Source organism: Silurus aristotelis (assembly GCF_946808225.1).
Source record: "Silurus aristotelis genome assembly, chromosome: 6".
Classification (NCBI taxonomy): Eukaryota; Metazoa; Chordata; class Actinopteri; order Siluriformes; family Siluridae; genus Silurus; species Silurus aristotelis.
In genome coordinates, this window is record NC_139579.1 from 31,841,286 (window position 1) to 31,867,069 (window position 25,784).

A 25,784-nucleotide genomic window follows, 5' to 3' on the forward strand; every position below is an offset into this window, starting at 1 on the left:
GTAGTGCTTGCAGTTCAAATGTATATATAAACATTTAGAAATGTTTATATTTTATTAGAAATTAGAAATATAGCAAGCTAAGTAGTGTTAGCACAATAAAACAATAATAAATAAATAAAAATTTATCAGAAAGCCTGATAAAATGTTAGTCAGTTAGGTATTTTTAGTATTCAATATTTATAATTACAACTGATCTCTTCAGAAAGTCTGTCATGCTAGCATATATTAGCCAGCTATCAAGGTTTAGCACCAAATATATACAGTATATATATATATATATATATATATATATATATATATATATATATATATATATATATATATATATATATATATAAACCAAAGATATTTTTTTACATTTTGTCAAGTTAGCATATATTAGCCAGAATATAATATGCTAACCTGTCAAAGTGTATATTATATTATAACAATATAATATACACTAATCAGTCAAAGTCTTTAGGATTTTATATAATTAAAAAAATCTATAAAAATTCTTTCTGTAATCGCTATAGGTTAGATTTAGTTATGTATAGGTTTGTTAATATTGAAAACTTAAATCATACAATCCTGTCATATTTGGTTATGTTGTTGGGATTATGATTTTGATGACAAGCGTTTGAGATCGTTAGATCCTTTAAGGTCATCTAAGCTAAGTAGCATTAGCAATGAAACATCATGAACATTTTGCAAAAATACGGTCAGGTTAGCTTGGCTATTGTTTTTGAGTTATCTCAGTTTAGCCACATTCATGAAAATAATGTTATTTAACATTTAACATTCTGTTTTTATTTGTATAACCATTATTTACAGGATGATATTTATTTATATAATAGATATTGATGAATATAATATTCACATTTTTTCGGAAATTCTTTTAGGTGGCAAATGTGTTTGGAGACGGAAAACAATCCTTCGAGATGCTTTGAGCCTTAAGCTGTCTACTTATAGTATAGTCATTTCTGTCAAAGTAGCTAGCAAGCATTAGCAGTGCATATTTATAAACATTAATTGATAATACTTGGAAGTCCCAGAATTAGCCAAGTGATTAGCTGTAAAGGCATGCAACTTGGAAAATTTTGTCAGAAACCATGTCAGGCTCGGCGGTGTGTGTAGTGATTCAAGGGAGAATATTGAATAATCATGTATATGACAAAATTTTTTTTAAATCCTGTCCGGTTAGCTTCAACTGGCTAGTGTCGAATTAATACTACACATACATACATACATACATACATATGATAACGCTCAGGAAATAAAGTCAGGTTACATCATGTTAGCTAGGTGGCTAACATTTTAGAAAAATTGTGTTAGAAATCCTGTCAGATTAGCACGTATTGGACGGGTAGCTAGCATACACAAATGCTAATTCATTCAAGATTTGAAGATACTTGTTGGAATCCTAGGTCGTGTTAGTGAGAACACACACACACACACACACACACACACACACACACACACACACACACACACACATTTCAAGACTTTATATAGCCTCCATAAAGTAGAGGTGTAAAGAAAGAAATGGATGAAATGGGACTGGTTAAAAAAAAAAAAATTTCATGAACAGCAGTCTATCACACACTGTCACACACTCCCACACACTGTCACACTCTTACACACACTTCCATCACCTTTCTCTTTTCCCCCTGATGCACTCTTTACCCTGATGCAGCTCTATTTTTATCTCTCGGCTCATGCCGTCCATCCTGCTGCACAATTTTTTTGTCCCCCTGTATTTTCTCTCTATGGTCCCCCGTCACTCAACGGCATTACCATCACCACCTGCCTTTATTAAATTTTTTTGCCAGAGGTCAAGATTTATCAGGACGATTTTGCTCTCTACTGCATTTCCTCCCTAATTGAACTCCTTTTCCCTCTTTTCATGGTGTATAAGTGCTTTATCCTGACCTTTCATCGGATCAGTACAGCACTGAGGCACTTAAAATTAAAGCTCGACCCCCAAAAATACCGAAAGCATTCAGCAACTTGTGCATGATGACTGTTGGAGAATGATCCACATGATCTCACTTCCCACCCCTACTCGCAGATTTGGCTCCTGCTGACTTGGCCCTGAAGATGAAGATCAAAGGTTGCTGTTTTGACACCATTGCGAAGATCGGCGCGAATCGCAGAAGGTGCTTGACACGTTCCGAATTCCAGGACACATTTCAGAAGTGTCAGGAACGCTGGGAATGCTGTGCAATAGTCTCGAAACCATCTGATTGATGATCGCGTATATTATTTTCTTCTGGGACTTGCTCTGCTGACTAGGTTGATGAGACAGCGGAGGTGGGTCTCATTGACAAGAATGTCGAGTCAGCGTACACAGAGAGGAGGTGCATCAGATAACTGACTGGAGCAAATACAATGGCCTCCGATGGTCTCAGAACATGTACAAAACAAAATATATAGTTGGTGACTTCAGGTACAACCACTACATGACTCTGAAAAGATCATTAAGAGCAAATTCTTTGGCGGACATCATCACTCGGCCCCTCAAAACCAGGTCCATAGCTGGGAAAGCCCATCTTTCTATGTATTACAAAGATCTCCTGCTATAGAGCTTTGGGAAGAATGTGAATGCTGACTGCACCCCAGGCCACCTTACCTCACCTACAGCAGTACCTGACTTTACTAACACCCTTGTAGATATATACCGTATTTTCCGGACTATAAGCCACTACTTTTTTCCCCACACTTTGAACCCCGCGGCTTAAACAATGAAGGATTATGGATTTTTCCTGGTTTCACAAACTTCAAGACAAAAAACTGATCCCCATAACATTAGACCAATGAAATTGCCAAACGGGTTCAGGTTAACCAATGAAACTCTTTAATCGGGCCGCACCACATCATAAATATGGATGATGTTCCTCTGACGTTTGACCTGCCGCTCACTCGGACTGTCTACAGGAAATGCGAATCATTCGTCACGCTGAAAACAACCGGGCATGAAAACACACTTCAACTGTGTTCTGAGCTGCACGGCATCGAGAGAAAAGCTTCACCGATTATAATTTTTAAACGCACGACGATGCCAAAAGAAAAACTCTTGAAAGAAATTGTTGTGAAAGGAAGGAGGAAGACAGTGAACAATGACTTTCTTGGTAGGCTACTGTTTAGATACAAGCCGTGTAACAGACACTGTCTTTCATTAAAGCCTGTGTAAAATTCATTAGTTTCAGTGTAGACACCTGCGGCTTATAGACAGGTGCGGCTTATTTATGTTCAAAATAAAAATATTTGTAAAATTCAGTGGGTGCGGCTTATATTTGGGTGTGTTCAATAGTCCGGAAATTATGGTAATTCTCACACAAATCCAGTGGAACATTTTCCCAAAATAGTGCGGGTCATTATAACAGAAAATGAAGAGTGAATGTGGAATGGGATGTTCAAAAAGAAGCACATACCAATCTAATGGTCAGGTGTCCACAAACTTTTTTTATACCTGAGGTGCCTGAGGTGCGTTTTCTCAGCAGTGGTTTGTGTCGATCTGATCGGGTGTGTGTGTGTGTGTGTGTGTGTGTGTGCGATCGTAATGGAGAGGTGTTTCATTACAGTAGGAGTGTGTTGGTGATAGCCAACAATAATTGAGTGCTTCCATTCACTGCATTTGCATGCCTGTAAAAGCCTGCTGCTTCGTGAGGACCATAAGTTCTATCTGTACAGAGCGCTGTCATTAAACATAGACTCACACACACACACACACACACACACACACACACACACACACACACACACACACACACACACAAACACACACACACACACACACAAACACACACACACACACACACACACACACACTCATATACCTACGCACTTGCTTGCAAATACTCACACAAATGTGGGAGCTTGGGCATTAGATCATGTTTGCTGATGAATAGAGAGATTGCGGTTGTCGAGTAATGTGTGAAAATCCCCCTTTCATTATGTTTGATGTAGTTTATGAAGGAACACACTCAAGCTTTTTAAAATTCATATGCAATTTCCCATAATCCTTTACTCCCTGAGGACCTCTTCATACTGGCATCATGTAAAGCACTTTGCTGTAAGGACTGATCCGCAATCAGTCTTTTTAATGGAGATAATAAACAGTTGGAAGCCGGATAGATACAGGTTCCTCATTAACAAGATGTGGACGGGTTCCTCATAACCCAGATGAGAAGGGGTTCCTCACAAACGAGATGTGAAAAGGTTTCTCATGCTCAGAGTGTACTGGTTTCTAATAATGAGTATTAATTTCTCATGACCTAAATGAGTCAATGAGTCAAAGTCATAATTATTCAGATGAAGATGGGTTCCTTATGGCCTAGATGAGAATGGGTTCCTTATTACTTAGATGAGGATGGGTTCCTCATGACCCAGATCAGGACGAGTTCCTCATGACCCAGACAAAAATGGGTTCATTGCAACCCAGCTTAGTACAAGTTCCTCATGACCCAAATAAAGATATATTCCTCATTACCTAGATGCAGATATGTTCTTCATCACATAGATGATGGCAGGTTCCTCATGACCTGGATGAGTAAGGGTCGCTTCTTATCCAGAGGAGGATAGTTTTTTCATGGCCCAGATGAGTCTGATTCCTCTCAGGGTTTTTTCCTCATAGCGACATTGTCACTTCTGACCTGATCATAAGGGAAAATATATAAATTTAATGAATATTTATAATCAATACATTCATGTAAAGCTGTTAAATGACAATGTGAAAGGTCATTGTTAAAGTACAATAAATGTTTTAGCAAAACTTCTTCTTCAATTCGGCTTCTCCCATTAGGGGTCTCCACACCCCCCTGTCCTCTACATCTGCCAACTTTCTGCATGTCTTCCTTCACCACATCCATAAACCTCCTCCTTGGTCATACTCTTTTCTTCCCTCCTGGTGGCTCCATCCTCAGCATTCTCCTACTGATATACCCCATGTCCCTCCTCTGCACATGTCCAAACCATCTCAATCTCACCTTCCTCACCATGTCTCCAAAAAACGTCCTACATGCGCTGTCCCTCTAATAAACTCATTTCTAATCCTGTCCATCGTCGTCACTCCCAACGAACATCTCAACACCTTCAGCTCTGCCACCTCCAGCTCCACCTTCTGTCTTTTACTCAATGCCACTGTCTCTAAACCGTTGCCAAATCAAATATGCGGATCATGAATCAGAAATGTTTTAGCAAAACAAATTAAATTAAAGAAGACCTGCAGTCAGGAGTCACTTGAGTGAAACCAAAAAAAATCCTGTTGTCATTTAACAGCATGAATGTCATCGATGTAGTCTCATGTATGAGTGTGTTCTCATTAGTGTCACTCTCTGTAAAGAATAATCGTTTCTTACAGAAGTGGAAAGTATCGAAAAACATGACAGTAAACCAGTCGTTAGTGTGAGGAGCACGAGAAGCTCAGAGCTTCATAATTACAATCCGTGTTCCTCCAGTTCCTCTAGTGAAATTTCAATGGATCAATTGGGATTCTTTTCAAAAACTGTTACCACAAAGTTGAGACACACAATTGTACAGAACGTCTTTGGATGCTGTAGCATGAACTTTTCCATCTACTTGAACTAGGAAACCTAAATCTGTTCCAGCATGATGATGATGATGATGATGATGATGATGAACCTGGTGCACAAAGCAAACTCCAGGAATATATGCTTTACATGGGTTAGAGTGAAAGATGTCCTGTATAGAGCTCTGAACTTAATCCTATTAAACTTCAGCTACATCACCACCTGACTTTACTAACACCCTTGTGGCTGAATAAATCGGCACAAATCTCCACAAAATCTAGTGGAACATCTTCTCAGAAGAGTGAAGGTTATAATAGGAGCAAATTGAAACTAAATGTGGACTAGGATGAACAAAAAACACAAGATTTTTTCCATGAAGCAATGAATCTGTATGAAATGAAGTGTTTTTAACTATAGCATTTTTCAAAAAAAAATTTTATGTGTTTTCATCCATTTATATGTACATTTTATATTATGGGATGTCGCAAAAACTGGGTTTTAAATAGACAATCGTAAAGGTTACAGCTTACAAATCTCATGCACTAAAGACCATTAATGTTACATAAAAAAAAGAAGTATTGTAGAATATAATATAACAGTGTAGTAATAAAGGGCTTTCTGGGAATATAGAGATCTGGGAAAATGGCCTCTTGGGAATATAAGGTCCTGGATATAAAGTGTACTGGTTATATCGACACCAAAAACATCAAATCCCAGGAATCCAAGACTCTGAGAACAATGAGTCTTGAAACTACAGTTCTCTGGGACAAGATGACATTACAAAAACATTTTCTTTCGCATTCATTCTGTCATCACGTAATAAATAGTGTACATACAGTCACTTTTTAAAATGTCCTTTCACTCTCCTTTAAATAAAAAAACAACTTAAATTAGCTTTCAGCTACCAAACCCGATGCTTTTAGAGGCACATTTTCTAAAACACTGGGTGCGTCAGGTCCATTATTCTCACTATATCCTGTTTTTATCCATTAAAAGCAAAGTTCACAGCTTTGTTTCTGGTCAATTTGCTAAAAAGTTTTAGTCATTATCTTTGTGTATTTCATGTTTCTCATCTGCATGCTAGTTGGGCCATGGCAGAAATATGAGCAAAATCTAGCTTTCAAGCATGTAAGTGTAGCATAATTAGCTGTGGCTAGCTTCTGACAGACTGATAATGTATCTGTATTTAAAAAATACAATAATACAGAAGCTCTCTTAACTGTGCTCTTCTGATTAGCTAATGCGCTAAGAATTTGAGTTTTCCCGTTATATTTTTCTCTAAACGGTAACCACAAAGTTGAAGGACGTCTTTGGATGCTAGGAGACTAGTAGACCCAAGCCTGTTCCAGCATGGCAGTGCCCCTGTGCACAAAGCCAGCTCTATGAAGATGTGCTTTCCATAGTTTGGAGTGGAAGATCTCCTGTTATAAATCTACAACAATATTGGAATGAATGTGAACACTGACTGTACCCCAGGGCTCCTCACCTTCTCACCTACCTGACTTTACTAACACCCTTGAAGCTGAATAAATGTCCACAAATTTCCACAAAATCTAGTGGAACATCTTCCCAGAACAGCAAATGAAGACTAAGAAGCACATTCCATAATTCACAAATGCTATGAAGTTTGTTTTTGTAGCTACAAAAGACATTCTAAACGCTAAAAACCCATGCTGAAAGACCTTCACTGAGGAGGGGTTGGGAAGCAAGTCTTTTAAAAGCATCCTGTTTCACGAGAAGAGATCGATCGGATAAGGTAGGGACTCGTGTTATTTGATTTAGCTGTAAAACCTCCCATGTTGACCCTTTAACGATTTAATTGTCTGTTTAATTGGCCCTCAGGGGCTCCGCTGCCGGATCAAAAGAGCAGAGACAAGGTGGATATTCAAGACAGGGTTACATGAAGGAAGAAAAAAGAAAAAAAGAAAAAATAATGCTGCATTAATAAAAAACGATGTGGTAAAAATAATAAGTTTGGTGTAAGTAGTTTAAATAAATAAATAGTCTCCATAAGGATTTAAAATAAATAGTAATATCCATGCAAGCCAGTGAATATATCTCGAATGACGATTGAATTATTAATAAATATTGACAATATTAAACATTAATCAACGCAAACAGAAAAACAGGGTGGAGTAAACATGACTGGGCAGAACTTCAGAGCAAAATACTTAAATAAAAAAAAAAAACGGCAAAGAGAAGGACGTATATGTGGCAGTGTGTGTGTGTGTGGGGGGGGGGGGGTGAACGTTGATTTGTGGATAGAGGGTGGAAGCAAGTGGTTTAATAAATGCTCCACAAGAAGTTGCTCTGGTGTAAGAGGCTTTAAACTCTTCAGGATGTGCAGTTTTAGAAAAACAATCAGCTTCAGCTAGGTGAGGTGAGGAGGCCTGGGGTGCAGTCAGCATTCACATTCATTCCAATGGTGTTTAGTAGGGTTGAGCTCAGAGCTCTATAGCAGGCCACTCAAAATCTTCAAAACACTTCCAAACTATATAAAGCAGATCTTCTTGGAGCTTGCTTTGAGCGCAGGGGCAGTGTCCTGCTGGAACAGGTTGACAAATAAAGCGAAAATTTCACGCGACAGCATTCAAAGACATCCTGTACAATTGTGTGCCTCCAGGTTTGCGGGAACCGTTTTGTTGAAAAACCACATTTACATTTACGATACGAGGTGGTATCAAAAATGTTTTAGACTGATGGTGTAACTGGTGCTATTCTGACCACGTGCGACGAGAGATTTAAAAGACCTTCAACGAGCTCGACCCCCCAATAAAATCAAAACCGTTCAGCAACCTGCGCATGATGATCGTCCGAGAACAATCCACATGATCCCTCTTTTGCATCCCCCCTACTTGAATTGGCTTCTGTGGACTTTACCTTCTTCAAGAAAGAGGAAGATTCGGCTTAAAGGTCAGCGTTTTGACGTGGCGGAGATCCGGCACAAATCACAGAAGGTGCTTGACACGCTTCAAAAAGACTTCAAGACACATTCCAGAAGTGGCAGAAACTGGGAGCGCTGTATTGCTGTGCAAGGGGACTGTTTTGAGGGTGATGGTGTGTAAAAAGTAGACAAATAAAGTAGTTCTTGTAAAGAGAGCCAGTCTTGAACATTTTTGATACAACCTCGTATCTGGCAGACATCCTATTCCAGAATGACCTGGAAAATTGCTTAACACTTAACCGTGGTTCACCAGGGTGCAGATTTTGGATTTTCCAGCAGCCTCAAAATCTGTTGGGAGAAATTATAGCACAATTTATTTTTAAATACATAAAATAAACTGGAAAATATAATATAAAAATAATAATAATAATAATGTGTTTCAATGACTCAGCTTTTTCGGACATCTAGTGGAAGTTTATTTCACCACCTCGGTGTCAGAATACAAAAGAGTCTTGATGCATACCAACATTTTACATGTGTTCCAATACTTTTGGAAGTATGTGTTCAATTCTTCTGTATTCCAATACTTTTGAACATATAGTGTATCTATCTCATAGCTGAAAAATATTTATTTTTGATGAGACATTTGTCCATTTTGTTTTGTTGAAGTAAAGCTGTTTTTTAATCGAGCCCACACTATGTTAATAAAAACCATTTCCAGTGTTTAATATTTTAGGTTTATCCATTGAATCTATTTGAATGGTTTTAGTAGTTCTGTTTGCATTTATTTAGAAGCTAAAAATAATAATATTTTCTTTAGTTTTGTTTGACTTTTGTTCACTTTTCTGTTAAAAAAAGATTTCACATTTATCAACGCTCATTTACATTTACAGCATTTGGCAGGCGTCCTTATCCAGAGCGACTTACAACTGAGCAGTTGAGGGTTAAGGTCCTTGGTCAAGGGCACAGCAGTGGCAGCTTGGTGTCGCTGGGATTTGAACTTGTAACCTTTACGATCCAAAGTTGAATGCCTTAACCACCGAGCTCCCACCTCCTCACGCCATAAACCACAATGACAAAGCAAAAAAATTATTTTGGAGCAATTCCACATTGAAAAGTATTGAGACTTTCTTCTATGGCACTCGGGTGCTTCCCTCTCTCTCTGGATCTTCTCCGACATGTTGTTTGGAGGGGCCACCTGTGGCACATTTAATTGATTCTTCAAGATTTGTGAACTAACACACCTGTCTGGATGAGATCCAACAGCTGGAATAAACGTAAGCAATGAGGAAGTCAAAGGAACTGACTGCAGATAAGCTTATGGTCATTTTGGTTGAGCTCCAGAGATTATGTGTGGCGATGACAGAAATTTACAGAATGTCAACCATCACTGTGGAACTCCAATGAGCTGGGTTTTATAGCAGATTAAACCAAATGCAATATGAGCTTCTTCGCAAGTGTGTAGCATCGTTCTGAGTCAGAAAAATTGGATAAGACTTTTACACTTCGTGAGTTGGAATAATGATGCACTCTCAGACTCCAAGCTTTTAGATTTTAAAATCTTCAGACTACAAGCTCTTTAGACTTTCAAGAACTAAGCTCTCAGACTCCAAGGTCTTAGAGTCCAAAGTCTCAAACTCCAAGCTTGCAGTCGAATGGATTCCAAGCACTCAAATTGTGAGATCTTCAGTCTTTATGAAGTCAGAATACAAGCTCGTCAGATTCTAAGCTCATAGGTACTTATGCTTTTAAACTCCAAGCTTCCAGACTCCGAGCTTCTCAGACACTATCCTTGCAGGCGAAGGGATGAAGGATAGCTAAGATTCAAACTTGTGCCCAGGAGATTGTGTAATTGTGCAGTGAAGTGGTAATTTAAGATGCTGATGATACTGATGATTATTATTAGGTTGTAATAATACGTTAATTTAGATATGTTAATATGATCTGTAGGAGATTGCTGAAGATGGAGCAACCAGGAAGGAGGAAAACAGGAAATCCAAGGAGGAGGTTTATGGATGTGGTGAGGGAAGACATGCAGGTAGTTGGTTGGAAAGAGGCAGATGTAGAGGGAAGGGGGGTGTGGAGACTGATGATCCGCTGTGGAGACCCCTAATGGAAGCAGCTGAAAGAAGAAAAAGAAGAATTCAGACGGTATTGCTCAGAAGCAAGAAGTTCGCGAAGCCCGAGTACTGTACGACAGTCAAAAACTGATGCACACAAGGAAAAGACTCTTCTGAAGTTTTAGTATGTTGTCATACTATAGCGAGCGAGTAACCCAGCCATTAGGGAGGCACAAGCCAGTGCACTCTTAGTGAAGAAGAAGAAGAAGAAGTCATACTATAGCGAGTAGCATAGCAACAAACTAGCCGGCGGGCAATAGCGAGTAGAGTTAGCAACAAGTTTGCCAGCTAACTTTAGAGACAAAGTCAATACCGATTTCAAAGAAAAGATGGAAAACTGTTCACAGAGTGGGCAGCCATGTTGATTTGACGTTGGCGATGGCCAAATCCATCCGTAAATATCAATATTTTCGATGTGGGTGATTCGATCATGTGGGTGTTGAATTTAAAATCCATGTACAAAATAACAAACTCTTAGCTAATACTTTTTCCCTGTTCTTTTGGTCCCAACAGCATGTAGACGGTGCTGCAAGGTCAAGTCAAGTTTTAGCGCTTTTTCCAATGGACATTGTCTTAAAGCAGCTTTGCAGAATTTAAGAGTTAATGTGAGCGATGTGTATTTTTCCCTCATGAGCAGCCATGTCGACTGTGGGAAGGAAAAACTCCCTTAGATGTTTTGAGGAAGAAACCTTGAGAGGAACTAGACTCAAAAGAGGAACCCATCCTCATGTGGGTGATATCAAGAGTGTGATTATAGTCTTTAAAACAATACAGAACACTGGAGAGTGAGAACTAACAAATCATACACAAATCAGGAATAATATTATGGCCACCTGCCTAATATTGTGTTGGGCCCCTTTGGCTGCCAAAAAAGCTTCTCTTCAGCAATTTGAGAAACAGGAGCTCATCTGTGATCTACTTTGAGCTACAGTAGTCGTCTAGCCATTACAATTTGGCCCTTTGGCTCAATGGTGATAAATTCCTTATGCATGCCCATTTTTCCTGCTTCTAACATGTCAGCTTTGAGAACAAAATGTTCACTCGCTGCCTAAAAAATATATCCACCCAGTAACAGGTGCCATGATGAAGAGATAATCAGTGTTAATTACTTCACCTCTCATAATGTGATGATGTCATAATGTTATGCCTGGACTGTGTATCTTATTATTAGTGTTAGTTACACTTTCAGAAATACACTTGAAGTAGGAACTTGGAATTTCACCATTTTTCCACCTCAATGCTTTCAAGCTGCAACATGCAGGAAAACATGGACTCTTCTTTTTTTTGCTTTTTTTTTGGTAGTAGCAAGCTAGCCGGCTTAATGTGAAAAGTAATGTATGTTTTGTGCATTTTGAAAGAAATCCAGTGAGCTGGACAGTCGGTGTTACAGATTTTTACCTGTGAATATGTCTGTATGTGGAATGATCTGAAGCTAATACTTGTAACTTCTTGTTTAAAGTAAAGATATTCGCTGTTATTAATGCTGTGAGCAGCTAAATTCGATTTGACCCTGCTTGCTGAACTTGATGAGATCGTACACCTTTATGTGGTTCTTCCCCGATATAGGACGTCTGTGGTGAAATTTCATTTGAACTAGGAGACCCAAACCTGTTCCAGCATGACAATGCCCCTGTTCACAAAGCCACCTCCATGAAGATCTGCTTTACATGGGTTTCCTGCAGAAGATCTTATACTATAGAGCTGCAATCTTATTTAAATAAACACTGACCTCACCTCTAGGACTCCTCACCTCACCTACATCCGTACACCCAATTTTACTAAAACCCTTGTGGCTGAATACATTTCCACAAATCTCCAAAACATCTTACCAGAAGAATGGAGGTATTAATAGCAGCAAATGGGGACTAAATTTGGAATGGGATATTCAAAAAGCATTGTTTAGGTGTCCAAAATGTTTGGTCCATATACATTTTCTCAAAGTGTCCTAGTGTGTTTACTGGCTGTACACATTTGGCAAGCTACTGCTTCATGCCAAAAAGCATGGCGGTTCGACGAGAAGGCTGTGTGGCAGTTGCCAAGTGAGCTAATCAAGCTGTGAAACAAATGCTTCTCAAAATGTCAGTGTTGTGATTTCTGCCATAGCTCGAGTTATAAACTGTTGTTATTCTCTTTAAGGTCTGGAGTTTCACAATATTTAGCTGAGAGAATAATTATTCCGAGATGAAAGCTATTAGCGCTTTTAACATCTACAACACAAATACACAAGCATACAAGCAATGTTCCAGGCAAACACAGAAACAACACAAATATTGACAGCATTCGCATTTAAATCAGCTTTATATGAAACTATACAATGAAGACCTGAAAAGTTGTTTAGGAGTCATCATGGGTGGATTAGAGGACCGCTCTTGTTTAAACTTGAGAGTGTCAGGTCTGATCCCTCAATCGACATTAGAACAGGACAAGAGGATAGAACTCTTCATCTCACACACACATAATGACTTACACAAGGATGACAGGGTTCTTTACTCTCCAGTTGCAAGACATCTCATGAAGTTCGAAGATGCAGAACTCGTAAGGATTCTGAGGCATCAGGACGTTGCTCCAGCTCCAATTGTGTCCCACCTCATCAAGATTTCCGACCTTCAAAGAGAAGATGCACCAGAGAAGATGTACCAGCTCCAGTTGAAGAAGATTTCGGACATTAGACTTTGAGGATAAACAACCTGTTAATCAAGATTAAAAATAACCTTCTACACCTGCTGTTTCTCCATCATTGAAAAAGGCTATGGCTAGATGAACTGGTGTTGAATATATAAGATCTCAGATGTTTTGCTAATTTATGAGTTGCTCAAGGGCTCCTGGTTCCACAACTCCATCGGACATTTCTGATCATCGCAAACTGCGGTGCTCATGATATTTCTCACTCTTCGGTGTTTGTAATGTGGTTTTTATGATTTATTATCAGACTCTTAGTGTCACCTAAATGAAGATGGGTTTCCTTTTGGTACTTGTCAAGATTTCTTCCTCATAGGTTCCAGAAATAAACTTGAATTGAACATTTAACCGCATTTCAAACTCAGAACGAAGCATCGCAAGCTGAATTTGATAGAAAAACCTGTACACGTATATTTAAGGTCACGTGATACATAACGCATTGTATCCACAACATTTTGATCAAACCTCAGAATTACATTGTTGTCAGCACCATTGTGAGTGTTTGAGAAAATGCTGCTTTCATGGGAATGGTGCAGAAAACATCCAGGTTTCAGGACTTCAAGGCTTTTTGATAAAAGTGGTAAGAGTGGAATGGACAGACGGGTTCCAGCTAACAAGATAAGCAATTGCTTTATGCAACATTGGTGAGCAGAACAACATCTTAACACGTCAACTATCTTTCTTTTTCTGAATATTCTTTCCTTCCCAGCTGTCACCTACACCCCCAGTACTCCCACCTATAACCGGACACCACCTCCAGTGCCCCCCCGCAGTGCCTCCAAACCTCTTATCTCCATCACAGCACAAAGCAGCACCGAGTCTACGCAGGACGCCTACCATGAGGGACATCTGGCCAGAGGAGGTACACATCTAACCATCACTATGCAAATTCAAGTTAAGATAACAGATGACCTGTATGACTGGAATAATCAGTGGTAGCTAAGTGGGTAGGGTGTTGGACTTCAGAATGTTGAGTTCCAATCCCAGCACCACTAAAGTGCCCTGCTGGGTATTTGAACAAAGACCTTTTCCCTGAGCTGCTCAGCTGTAAGTCGCTCTATAGAAGGGCATCTTCATAATACCTCATTTAACTTTCGCAGGAAAAGACAATGTATCTGGGCATCTTCTTTATTCCTCGCTCAGGTCTGTGGGGTTCGGAGGGACTCGGGCTTGGTTTGGGTCGCACCATGTACAACTCCACGGACAGCCTGGACAGCGCCAAGGCCGTCACCATCGCCATGGAAGCGGCAGCCATTGCAATGGCGGGGAAAAGACACCCATCTACGGACTCCCACAGCTCCGTACTGACGTGCGATAAAGCCATACTCGTGTCCAAAGCTGAGGAATATCTAAAAACACCCCGGTCTTCTATAGGCATACAGGTTAGATCCATACACACACACACACACACACACACACACACACATACATACACACACACACACACACACACACACACACACATATACACACACACACACACAAACACACACACACACACACACACACACACACACACAGGCATACAGGCATACAGTTTAGAGCCATATACATACACACACACACACACACACACACACACACACACACACACACACACACACACACACATACACAGGCATACAGGTTAGATCTATACACACACACACACACACACACACACACACAGGCATACAGGTAAAAGTAGAGATTCACTCAGTAAAATATTACCGGTAAAAAATCTCCCTTTAAACTTTCACTTGAGTAAAAATACAAAAGTTTTTGCCTTCAAATCTACATAAGTATTCAAATTACAAAAGTTTATTACGGCTTTAATGTTCCTATTATAATTTTTATCACACAACTCTTTACTTCATCACCTCAGTTTATGTGTAAAGACTCGAATGTGACTCTCAGCACACTGATCTATTAATAGAATGATATTAATGACTCAAACACTGATTGATTTCTATTACAATCATCATGAACCCAAAACCTTCTTTTCAACTATTTAAAGAGAAATGGTGTAAATGAGGTCACGTGTGTTGTGTCGAGTTCGAGTCTGGAGATTCTTCATCATTTATTCCTCTCTAAATGTTCTGCTTAATGTTGAACTGATGCTGAACTGTATGTTGGTGATCAGTAGATACACCAAGCGGCGATCAGAACGAGTTCAAAATAGAGCGTGCGCTCGATCCTGATTGGTGACTGATTTCACAAAATGTAGTTGGGTGAAAAGAAGATATTTGTACTTTGAAATGTAGTAAAGTTAAAGTAAAAGTCTCCCCAAAAATACTTCAGTGAAGTATATATGAAAAAGTTAGAAGTGGAAATATTTTGAGAATAAAGTCAAAATTATGAGTATAAAGCAAAAAAAATCATAATTTTGGAATCAAGTCGAAATATTTTGAAAATAAAGTAAAAATGCTGAGAATAAATTCCAAAAATGTACAAGAGTTCAAAATGACAAGAATAAACTCATAGCAGCAGGAGAACAAAGTTAAAATATTTGGAGAATAGGGTCGAAATGATGAGAACAAAGTCGAAATATTTTTTTAATAATGTCAAAATGATAAGAAAAAAGTCCCCAAAAAATTTATTTTTTGAATAATCTACAATTATGAGAACAAAGTCCTAAAATTTCAAGAATAAAGGTTTCAGCGTAGCATATAAATCCATTATCGCGTCACCACACGTTGGAACCCCGGCTGAAGTGGTGGTCGAGTGCACCGGTGTTCGACTCCTTCAGGATCGATTCTCTGATCATCATCCTCATAGGCTCTTGAGAAACAACATCTGCTCTTCGAATAGCATGTGGATGTAACAATCGATATCTATGGAGTCGACCACTGGTCACCATTTCAGTCTGTACAAAAGAGGTAATAATAATCATAATAATAAAATAATAATAATACATGCAGTAACAGTAGGAAAGTGAAGGAATGTCTACACTCCTCAGTGCTTGGCCCCCTGATATGAATACATAACACACAGCTGCTAATGTCTTAAAAAAAAAACACATCCACCAAACACATCCAAATATCTCCATCTATAGAGTATGTTGAGGATAATCCAGGTCTAGGTGCACAAGTTGATGTGGAGATGAAGAACAGCCCGAGGTGAAGCAGTATAATGGTGTAAGGCATCACACCTCACCGTTAATCATCGCCTTATACCATGCTCACTTCCCAGCATCGGGGAGTTCAACATGCCCTTGATGTTCGCAGAGCAAAACTGACTGAATGGATCAAAATAGCGTTTCATTTACATCGAAGGTTCTGCGGCTCTGAGTCACACGCAGAGTTCTAGTACCGGAGAAGATGACGTGTATTTACATGAGTTTTAATAAACGGAGAGAGCGATAATAATACAGTCTGCTACAATGGATCAGGGCCACCGTTTGCATGAACAGTTCTGCATTTACGTGCCTTTTAAATGACCCGTACACTTCAACAATGATCAACCTGTAATAAATGGACATTATGGGTTCCCTTTAGCGTCTCAAGGTTTCTTGCTCAGTTTCAGGGAGTTTTTCCATCACCACATATGCCACTGGTTTGCTCATTAGAGATAAACCTACAATTATAAGTAACAGATTTATGCATTCTTTTATATGACTTTATAACCATTTTATCTCCTTAAAGCTGCTCTGAGACAACGTCCATTATTAAAAACTCTATACAAATAAATCTCAATTCAATTCAATTGAATTCAATAAGGAAGCAGTTGGAGTTGACTCCTGATGCCATTTTTCCTTTTTTTTTTTCCATTTTCTTCTCTACTTTGTCATATTCATCTTGTGCCTTGTGCTATTTACTCAAATCACAGTATTCTCCATATAACTTCAACCACATGCTAAGCTCCTCCATGAAGCTTAGTGAGGTCATTAGAAAACGTCTACAATTGCATGTATGGACCTGGATCTGGATGGTATATGGTACCATATGATATATGGTAATATGGTTCCAGGTGATTATAAGCAGCTCATTTGTTCAAAACGCTGATTCACCTGAGAAACGAACGTGTGTTTGATGCTCTAAACTCACACCTGAACTCCTTCCAGCCAATCACAATCCAGTATTCACACCTGAACTCCGTCTAGCCGATCACTATTCAGCATTTCCTTTTCATCTTCACCCTGGCTTCATACTGAGTCTCAGGAATCGCTTACTGTGCACTTTATATGTTCACTGCATAGGGTGTAATGTAAAGGTGTGAGTGTGTGTGTGTGTGTGTGTGTGTGTGTGTGTGTGTGTGTGTGTGTGTGTGTGTGTGTGTGTGTGTGTGTGTGTGTGCGTGCGTGTTTTGTTGTCGCACTAAAAATATCTTCCACTAAGTCGTCGTAGTGCGATCTATTAATTAAGATTAAACTCAGACTCTCTCTCTCTCTCTCTCTCTCTCTCTCTCTCTCTCTTTTTCTCTTTTTCCCCTCCTACTTTTTTATTCAGGTTTAATATTCTCAGCTTCATCCCACTCTTTTGCTCGCTCGCCACCTCGGTTTGATTTAGTGTGCTGTGCACTTGTTCCTCGCTCCCACATTCCTCCCTGCCTGTCTTCCTGCTGATTCTCTCTCTCTCTCTCTCTCTCTCTCTCTCTCTCTCTCTCTCTCTCTCTCTCTCTCTCTCTCTCTCTCTTTCTCTTTCTTCATCTCTCTGTATTTGGCCTGAGTGAGTCTGGCATGAGCCGTGTCATTTCTCAGTGCCATCTGAAATGTCAGAGCAGCACTGGAAGAAAGCAGAACTCATAAAATAATAGCACAGTGTGTGTGTCTGTGTGTGTGTGTGTGTGTGTGTGTGTGTGTGTGTGTCCTTGCTGTCTCATCACCATGACACCAGCGAGCTTTACTGCAGATGTAACTTTTCTCCGGATCTCTCTCTCTCTCTCTCTCTCTCTCTCTCTCTCTCTCTCTCTCTCTCTCTCTCTCTCTCTCTCTCTCTCTCTCTCTCTCTCTCTCTCTCTCTGCTTCCTGAGATGGAAAAGAAACGTTTTAATTTCCATTTAGAAGAAAAGTTCAAAGTTCTCCAGAAAACCTTGTCTGATCTAAGCTGGCTTGACAGTGATTGACAGGAGCGTTTCCTAGGCAACATAAAAAATAAAAAAAAAAGATGATTATGATGGGACCCAAAAAATTGCGTTTCTTTAGACAAAATATTGTCATTTTACAGTATTTTTAATTTTTTTTATAAATTTGCCTTGATGGGTTTTTGGGTGCAACATTATTATTTTTTTATATTTGCAACATCGTACATTAATTCTGAAGGCATCCAAACTAGGAAAGAACACAGCTGGAATTATGTAATAAACAAAAACACGTGAAACAACCCAGAATATGTTTTATATTTTAGATTATCCAATGTGGCTTTATTTTAGCGTAGATGCCAGCTCAGCAAACGCATGGCATTCCCTCATCAGATTCACAAGGTGGTTTTCAGGTCACAGGTGTGCCTTCGAGGTGAAACATTTGCCCTGTTTCACGCAGAATTTCACGTTTGCTCTTTGCTCTCACTTGCCATTGAAGAAATCGCACGTGGTCAGTATACACCACTAGTCTCGAAACGTTTTGACACCACCTCGTATCAAGAGTTCATTTGAGACATTTCTTGCCTCCTTCATGTGCTCATCAGTTGTCTGGTTCTGAGGAAATTGTGAGTACAGAGTCAATAGCTACTTTGCTAATAGCTAATTGCCTTGGCACCATCACTGGGAAACTTTCCTGCCTTTTCAAAAACGTCCTCTACAGACGGAGTGCGCATGCTCGGATTGACTTTACTTTTCTGTGCCGCGTTCTTCTCATATTAAGAATGGTAATCGGGATGTTTGGATTTCAGGTGTTAAATTAAACCCGACTTGGAGAAACTCTTTGCAGATACACCCCCTCTTGAAATTTCAGCATTGCATGTTTCGCTATCCGTGATTTAGGTATTTCGGCCGAAAATGTTCAGTGCATTACTGTAATTAATGATTGGCCTCACGCGGGCCGGACAGGGACGTACAAAGGGCCGGATGTGGCCCACGGGCCGTAGTTTGCCCAGGTCTGATATACCGCAAAGTTTCCCAGTAGGGGCAAGCTCAATTAAGTCTTAAAAATACCGTATTGAACTCAAGCGAAGCGAACACGCACATTAAACAAACACAAACTTCGATATGAACGTAAGAGCCGCATGAAACCAGCCAAAGAGCCGCATGCAGCTCGCGAGCCACGGGTTGGCTACCCCTGGTATAGTGTATAGTATGTCATTATGACTATACCAGTTCAATGACACCATATGTTATAAGAGATTATTTCTAGTATTCTGACATTTCAAGTCAGGTGACCTACTGAAGGTGGAGCCGGGAAGACATTCAGGAAGGAACTCTGGTGTTACAAATCGAAACCGAAGTTTGAATAAAGATGTTATACAACATTTTGTGCAAATTCTGCAATATATATATATATATATATATATATAAAATAGACTTCACCCGTCCATGTGGATTAGGGATGGTAGGATTCAAGCATTCGCATCGCATGGCCTTTGTATCACAATGCATCGTTTTTAACATATATGCGTCGGTAAAAAAATATTTATTGGTATAGAATTGTTAGTAAATGTGCTACACATTCATTAGTTAAAAAATGACCAAGAATTTGTGACCAATATTTTCAAAGTAAATCGATTGCTCCTCGTTTCTTGAGGGCGTTCTCTCAGCACCGCTGCTGCTACGTGAATATGACGGATCGCAACGCTACGGAGACCGAGGCGTGTCCTGAGAGTCACATAGAATACAGATTAACATGGCAGAGGCAGAGCTGTAACTTCCTGCACACACAACAGGAAAAGAACATTTGGTTTTATTTCATCTTTTTTTGTTGACATGCATTAGAAGACAAAAGGTACTAAAGTAAATTGATAATTTGCTATCTGGATAAAATCTATCTGGAACTATCTGGATGTATATTGAATTTCTATTCTTTCTATTGCATTGAATTTAATTTAAATGGGATCTACTGCATCGTAATGAGGTGAATCGTATCGCATCATATGTATCTTTAATGTACTGTGGAAGACGTCTGCAGAGCCGACGCTGTGTTATTGATTGCCTTTTAAAAGTCACATTCACATACGGTGCTGTTTCAGGAAAACATCATTTTGTATTGTTTTCCATCTTAAATGATTTTAAACCCGTGCGCTAGCCATGCTCCTTACTCACTTACAAATGGTACTTGTTAGCCAGATGTTAGCCTAGCATAACTAAAACACTGTGATTCAAACAATCCACATTTGTTTTTAGATACAGATTATTAGGACAAAAACTAATTAGCAAATATGCCAAGTAAACAGACTAGCGAGGAACAACTAAACTAGTCGAGTAAACAAAACGATAAGAAGTCAAATGAACTAGCAAGTAAACAGTTAAACTATTCAACGAAACAAATAGCAAGTAAACAACTAAACTAGTGAGTAAACAACTAAACTAGCCAAGTAAATAAAATGGCAACCAAACAACTAAACTAGTGAGTAAACAAGTAAACTGCAGAGTAAATTACTAAACTAGTCAAGTAAACAAAATGGTGCCTAAACAACTAAGCTAATGAGTAAATAATTTAACTACAAAGTAAATTACTAACCCATAGAGTAAACAATGAATTAAGTAAACACAATAGCAACTGAACAACCAAACAAGTGAGTATACAACTAAACTAGCCAAATAAACAGAATAGAATGTAGACAAGTAAAATACAGATTAAACATCTAAACTAGGGAACAAAAAACATAAACTAAACAACATGGCAACTTAATAACTAACCTACAAAGTAAACAACTAAACTACTGAGTGAACAACAAAAATACAGAGTAAACAATCAAACTAGTAAGTAAACAAATAAACTAGCAAGTTAACAGCAAAACTACCCAAGTAAACAAAATGGTGACTAAACGCCTAAACAAAAGAGTAAACAACCAAACTAGCCAAGTTAAAAAAAATGGTAAGTGAACAACTAAAATAATGAGTAAACAAACTAGCAAAGAAACGGAATAAACTAGCCAAGTAAACAAAATTACAGCTAAACAACTAAACTATAAGTAAACAAACTAGCATTTAAACAGTAAGCTAGCAAGTGGCTAGCAAATACAAACTACTGAGCACATCTCATTAGAGGAACTCTCTGAGAGTTAACCAATGTGCTCATTGGAATCTGAGGAGGAGAATCTGAGGCCACGCCCCCTGGTCAGTGGGCGGGGTAATGAGGGGTGCATAGCCGTGTGCAGTCAGTGTTATTTGAATGAAAGCCTTGTAGAATGTGATCTGAGTTTTAATATAAAGTGTTGTGATGTCACTTTATGGGTGTTTTTTCTTTTGTTGTTTTTCTTCTGGTTTATTTTCATGTGAATTTCATTTATTTTTGTTCAATAGTTTGAGTGTCTGAGCTACGATTCGATAATCAGCTGTTATCTCTCTTTCTCTCTTTATTCATCTCTCTCTTTATTCATCTCTCTCTCTCTCTCTCTCTCTCTCTCTCTCTCTCTCTCTCTTTATTCATCTCTCTCTCTCTCTCTCTTTATCCATCTCTCTCTCTCTCTTTATTCATTTCTCTCTCTTTATTCATCCCTCTCTTTATTCATCTGTCTCTCTCTCACTCTCTCACTCTCTCTCTCTCTCTCTCTCTCTCTCTCTCTCTCTCTCTCTCTCTCTTTATTCATCTCTCTCTATTCATTTCTCTCTCTTTCTTTATTCATCTCTCCCTCTTTATTCATTTCTTTCTCTCTCTATTTCTCTCTCTCTCTCTTTCTCTCTCTCTTTATTCATCTCTCTCTCTCTCTCTCTCTCTCTCTCTCTCTCTCTCTTTATTCATCTCTCTCTCTCTCTCTCTCTCTCTCTCTCTCTCTCTCTCTCTCTCTCTCTCTCTCTCTCTCTCTCTCTCTCTTTATTCATCTCTCTCTCTCTTTCTCTCTTTATCCATCTCTCTCTCTCTCTCTTTATTCATTTCTCTCTCTTTATTCATCCCTCTCTTTATTCATCTGTCTCTCTCTCACTCTCTCTCTCTCTCTCTCTCTCTCTCTCTCTCTTTATTCATCTCTCTCTATTCATTTCTCTCTCTCTTTATTCATCTCTCTCTCTTTCTTTATTCATCTCTCCCTCTTTATTCATTTCTTTCTCTCTCTATTTCTCTCTCTCTCTCTCTCTCTCTTTATTCATCTCTCTCTCTCTCTCTCTCTCTCTCTTTATTCATCTCTCTCTCTCTCTCTCTCTCTCTCTCTCTCTCTCTCTCTCTCTCTCTCTCTCTCTTTTTTATCCATCTCTCTCTCTCTCTCTCTCTCTCTCTCTCTCTCTTTATTCATCTCTCTCTCTCTCTCTCTCTCTCTCTCTCTCTCTCTCTCTCTCTCTCTCTTTTTATCCATCTCTCTCTCTCTCTTTATTCATTTCTCTCTCTTTATTCATCCCTTTCTTTATTCATCTCTCTCTCTCTCTCTCTCTCTCTCTCTTTATTCATCTCTCTCTTTATTCATTTCTCTCTCTCTTTATTCATCTCTCTCTCTTTCTTTATTCATCTCTCTCTCTTTATTCATTTCTTTCTCTCTCTATTTCTCTCTCTCTCTCTCTCTCTCTCTCTCTCTCTCTCTCTCTCTCTCTCTTTATTAATCTCTCTCTCTCTTTTTCTATCTCTCTCTCTTTACTGACAGAGTGTGTGTGTGTGTGTGTGTGTGTGTGTGTGTGTGTGTGTGTGTGTGTGTGTGTGTGTGTGTGTGTGAGTGTGTGTGTGTGTGTGTGTGTGTGTGTGTGTGTGTGTGTGTGTGTGTGTGTGTGCACATTTGTATGCAGACACGTGTTTCTTTAAAGCAAATGCCATTAAGTCAGTGCCGGGTTATTCTCTGATCTTTTACTCAAAACAACCATCTCTCTCTCTCTCCCTCTCTTTCTCTCTCCCTCTCTCTCTCTCTCTCTCTCTCTCTCTCTCTCTCTCTCTCTCTCTCTATCTATCTATCTATCTATCTATCTATCTATCTATACTTTTCTCTCTCTCTCTCTCTCTCTATCTATCTATCTATCTATCTATCTATCTATCTATCTATCTATCTATCTATCTATCTATCTATCTATCTATCTATCTATACGCCTAGCTTTCTGTCTGTCTTTCTGTCTGTCTCTCCCTCTTCTTCTTTTTGTCTCTTTCTCTATCCTTCTTTCTTGCTTTAATATCTATCTATCTATCTATCTATCTATCTATCTATCTATCTATCTATCTATCTATCTATCTATCTATCTATCTATCTATCTATCTATCTATCTATCTAACTGTGTGTGTCTCTCTCTCTCTTTATCTCTTCTTCATCCTTTCTATCTATTCTTCCAGCTTTCTTTCCATCGCCTCTCTCTCTTTCTTTCTCTCTCTCTTTCTTTCTCTCTCTCTCTCTCTCTCTCTCTCTCTCTCTCTCTCTCTCTCTCTCTTTCTTTCTCTCTCTTAACGATCCAAATGTTTTTTTGTTTTTTTTTGGCATTACAAACATATGCTTTCTTACAATTTCTCTCTCTCTCTCACACACACACACACACACACACACACACACACACACACACACACACACACACACCCTCCGGCAGAGTGATATTTAAGGTGGTTTAATATAAAGTGATTGATGTTCAGTCGCCTCGTCCCCGCTGAGATTTAGCGTTAGACTGTGTGAGGAATAACACGCTGGGAAACTTAGCAGTGACCAGCGTGTAGCGTACAGCGTACAGATACATCACCTGAGATTGATAATAATACATATAAAATTCACCTTAGTCAGGAGACATATTGCCGAATTTTAGGAAAGGAGTCTCCAGTTCTTTCTATAATAATAATAATAATAATAATATAATTCTTTGTATTCTGAGAACAGGAACTCTGACAGGAGTCTTTCCCAAGTTAAAGTACGAGAAAACACAATCCTCATCATGTGAAAATGGTGTAGTTTAATAAAGTGCTATTGTGTAAACTGTTTGTAACTTTAGGAAAGTCGCACTGGATCTGTTCTGTCGTGACTCGCGAGCATCAGATTGATCGATCAGTTAAAAATGTAAAATCCTCAAACTGATCGATTAACCTGATGCTCGCGAGTCACCACAGAACAAATCCAGTGCGACTTTCCTGAAGTTACAAACAAACAGTACTTTATTAAACTACACCATTTTCACATGATGAGGATTTTACAGTTTCTGCTCACCGTATGTATTTGTACACCAATGCATATTTTTGCTGCGTTTCTCCGTTCCATTCTCTTTTACAGCGTTCGTCTACTGCAGCAGTGAATGATCTGTTTGCTCGTATATCAGTGAATTGAGACTAAATGTGGAAAGGGACATTTTGACCATAGAGTATATAAGAGAAAATAGAAATTCTCTTCTCATTGTTTCTCCAATTGGTGCCAAAATCATCATTTTAGTTTCTAATAATAAAAAAAAAAGCTCCTTGCTGTATGAAAAATGGAAAAATACTGTCGCCGGATGTTAAACAAAAAACATCGCTCACAATAGGAGAGAAATGAGGTGTAAATAATCGCAACGACGAATCATCCTGCACCAAAAATATCGACTTGAACAGGAACTCGTTCTCATCCTCAACACCGAGTATCCAATCATTATTTACGATGGAAAAAAGGTTGTGGACACCTGAGCATATATTTGTGCTTTTTGAACATCCCATTCCAAATTGAGTCCCTATTTGGGATTGTAATCATGGATTAATAGTGGGAAGCCATCAGGGCCAGCAAGTCCAATCATCTATTCTCTTCATTTAATAGTTTTTCTCCTCGAAGTGCTGATTCTTGTAGTGACATCAGGTGTTGCGTTGAGCCTTTAGAATCAACTTCTAAAGTACATTTAGCTGTAACCATTTAGATTCCGAGTGACATCTGATTTGGTCGCAGATATATTTGGTCGGCCGAAAAAAGTTGTTGAGGTTTTTCATGAACCTTTAATACTTTTGCGGTTTCTTTCCTGTAGAATTCACACAAAATAATGCAAAATAATTTTCTGAGGTGAATATCGATGCTTCTGCTAGAGATGATGTATGTGGAGGTGCAGTTGTGGCTACACTGAAAGGAGACATGTTGAATTGTGTTCATTGGGTTTCTTGCTTTAGTGATAAAATTCATTCTCACTGTATGAGATTCCTGTGTGTGATGCGGCGACCGTTCTACTGTTTCTCTATAATACTGATGCTTCCCAGAGCCGGGGTGTTATAATGATGGTATTAAGAGGTAGAACAATATACAGGACAACAATGAAGTGGGTGTGAAACGCACAGCCAGACACCGTCAGAGAAACAGTTTTAGGGAAATAAATCAACATCTTGTGACCAATCAGAATGGTGTAATTACTAATATTCTACTGCTGTACATGTGTATATTATTTTATAATAGAATGTCGACAGGATGGAGTGCAGAATGGAATGTGTGTGTGTGTGTGTGTGTGTGTGTGTGTGTGTGTGTGTGTGTGTGTGTGTGTGTGTGTATGTGTGTGTTCTGTTTTCTGTTCGTCTGTTTAATAATTTTCTCTCTCAGAATCCCTCCTCTGTTTGCATAGTAAATCAAAGTGTACTTTCAGGAGCGCTTCAATCGCTACCATTATCATCCCACCATGATTTGCAAA

At 38.9% G+C, this 25,784-nt stretch overlaps 1 protein-coding gene across 8 annotated transcripts in view; it reads left to right on the forward strand.

The window, feature by feature from the left end:
- dlgap2a (discs, large homolog-associated protein 2a) overlaps window positions 1-25,784 on the forward strand; it is a 274,067-nt gene that overhangs the window by 239,981 nt on the left and 8,302 nt on the right. For all 8 annotated transcript variants that reach the window (XM_083544539.1, XM_083544532.1, XM_083544538.1 and 5 more), the window contains 2 exons: window positions 13,903-14,055; window positions 14,337-14,575. In XM_083544539.1, the coding sequence (XP_083400665.1) occupies window positions 13,903-14,055; window positions 14,337-14,575 (392 nt within the window). The remainder of the gene's footprint in view (window positions 1-13,902; window positions 14,056-14,336; window positions 14,576-25,784) is intronic.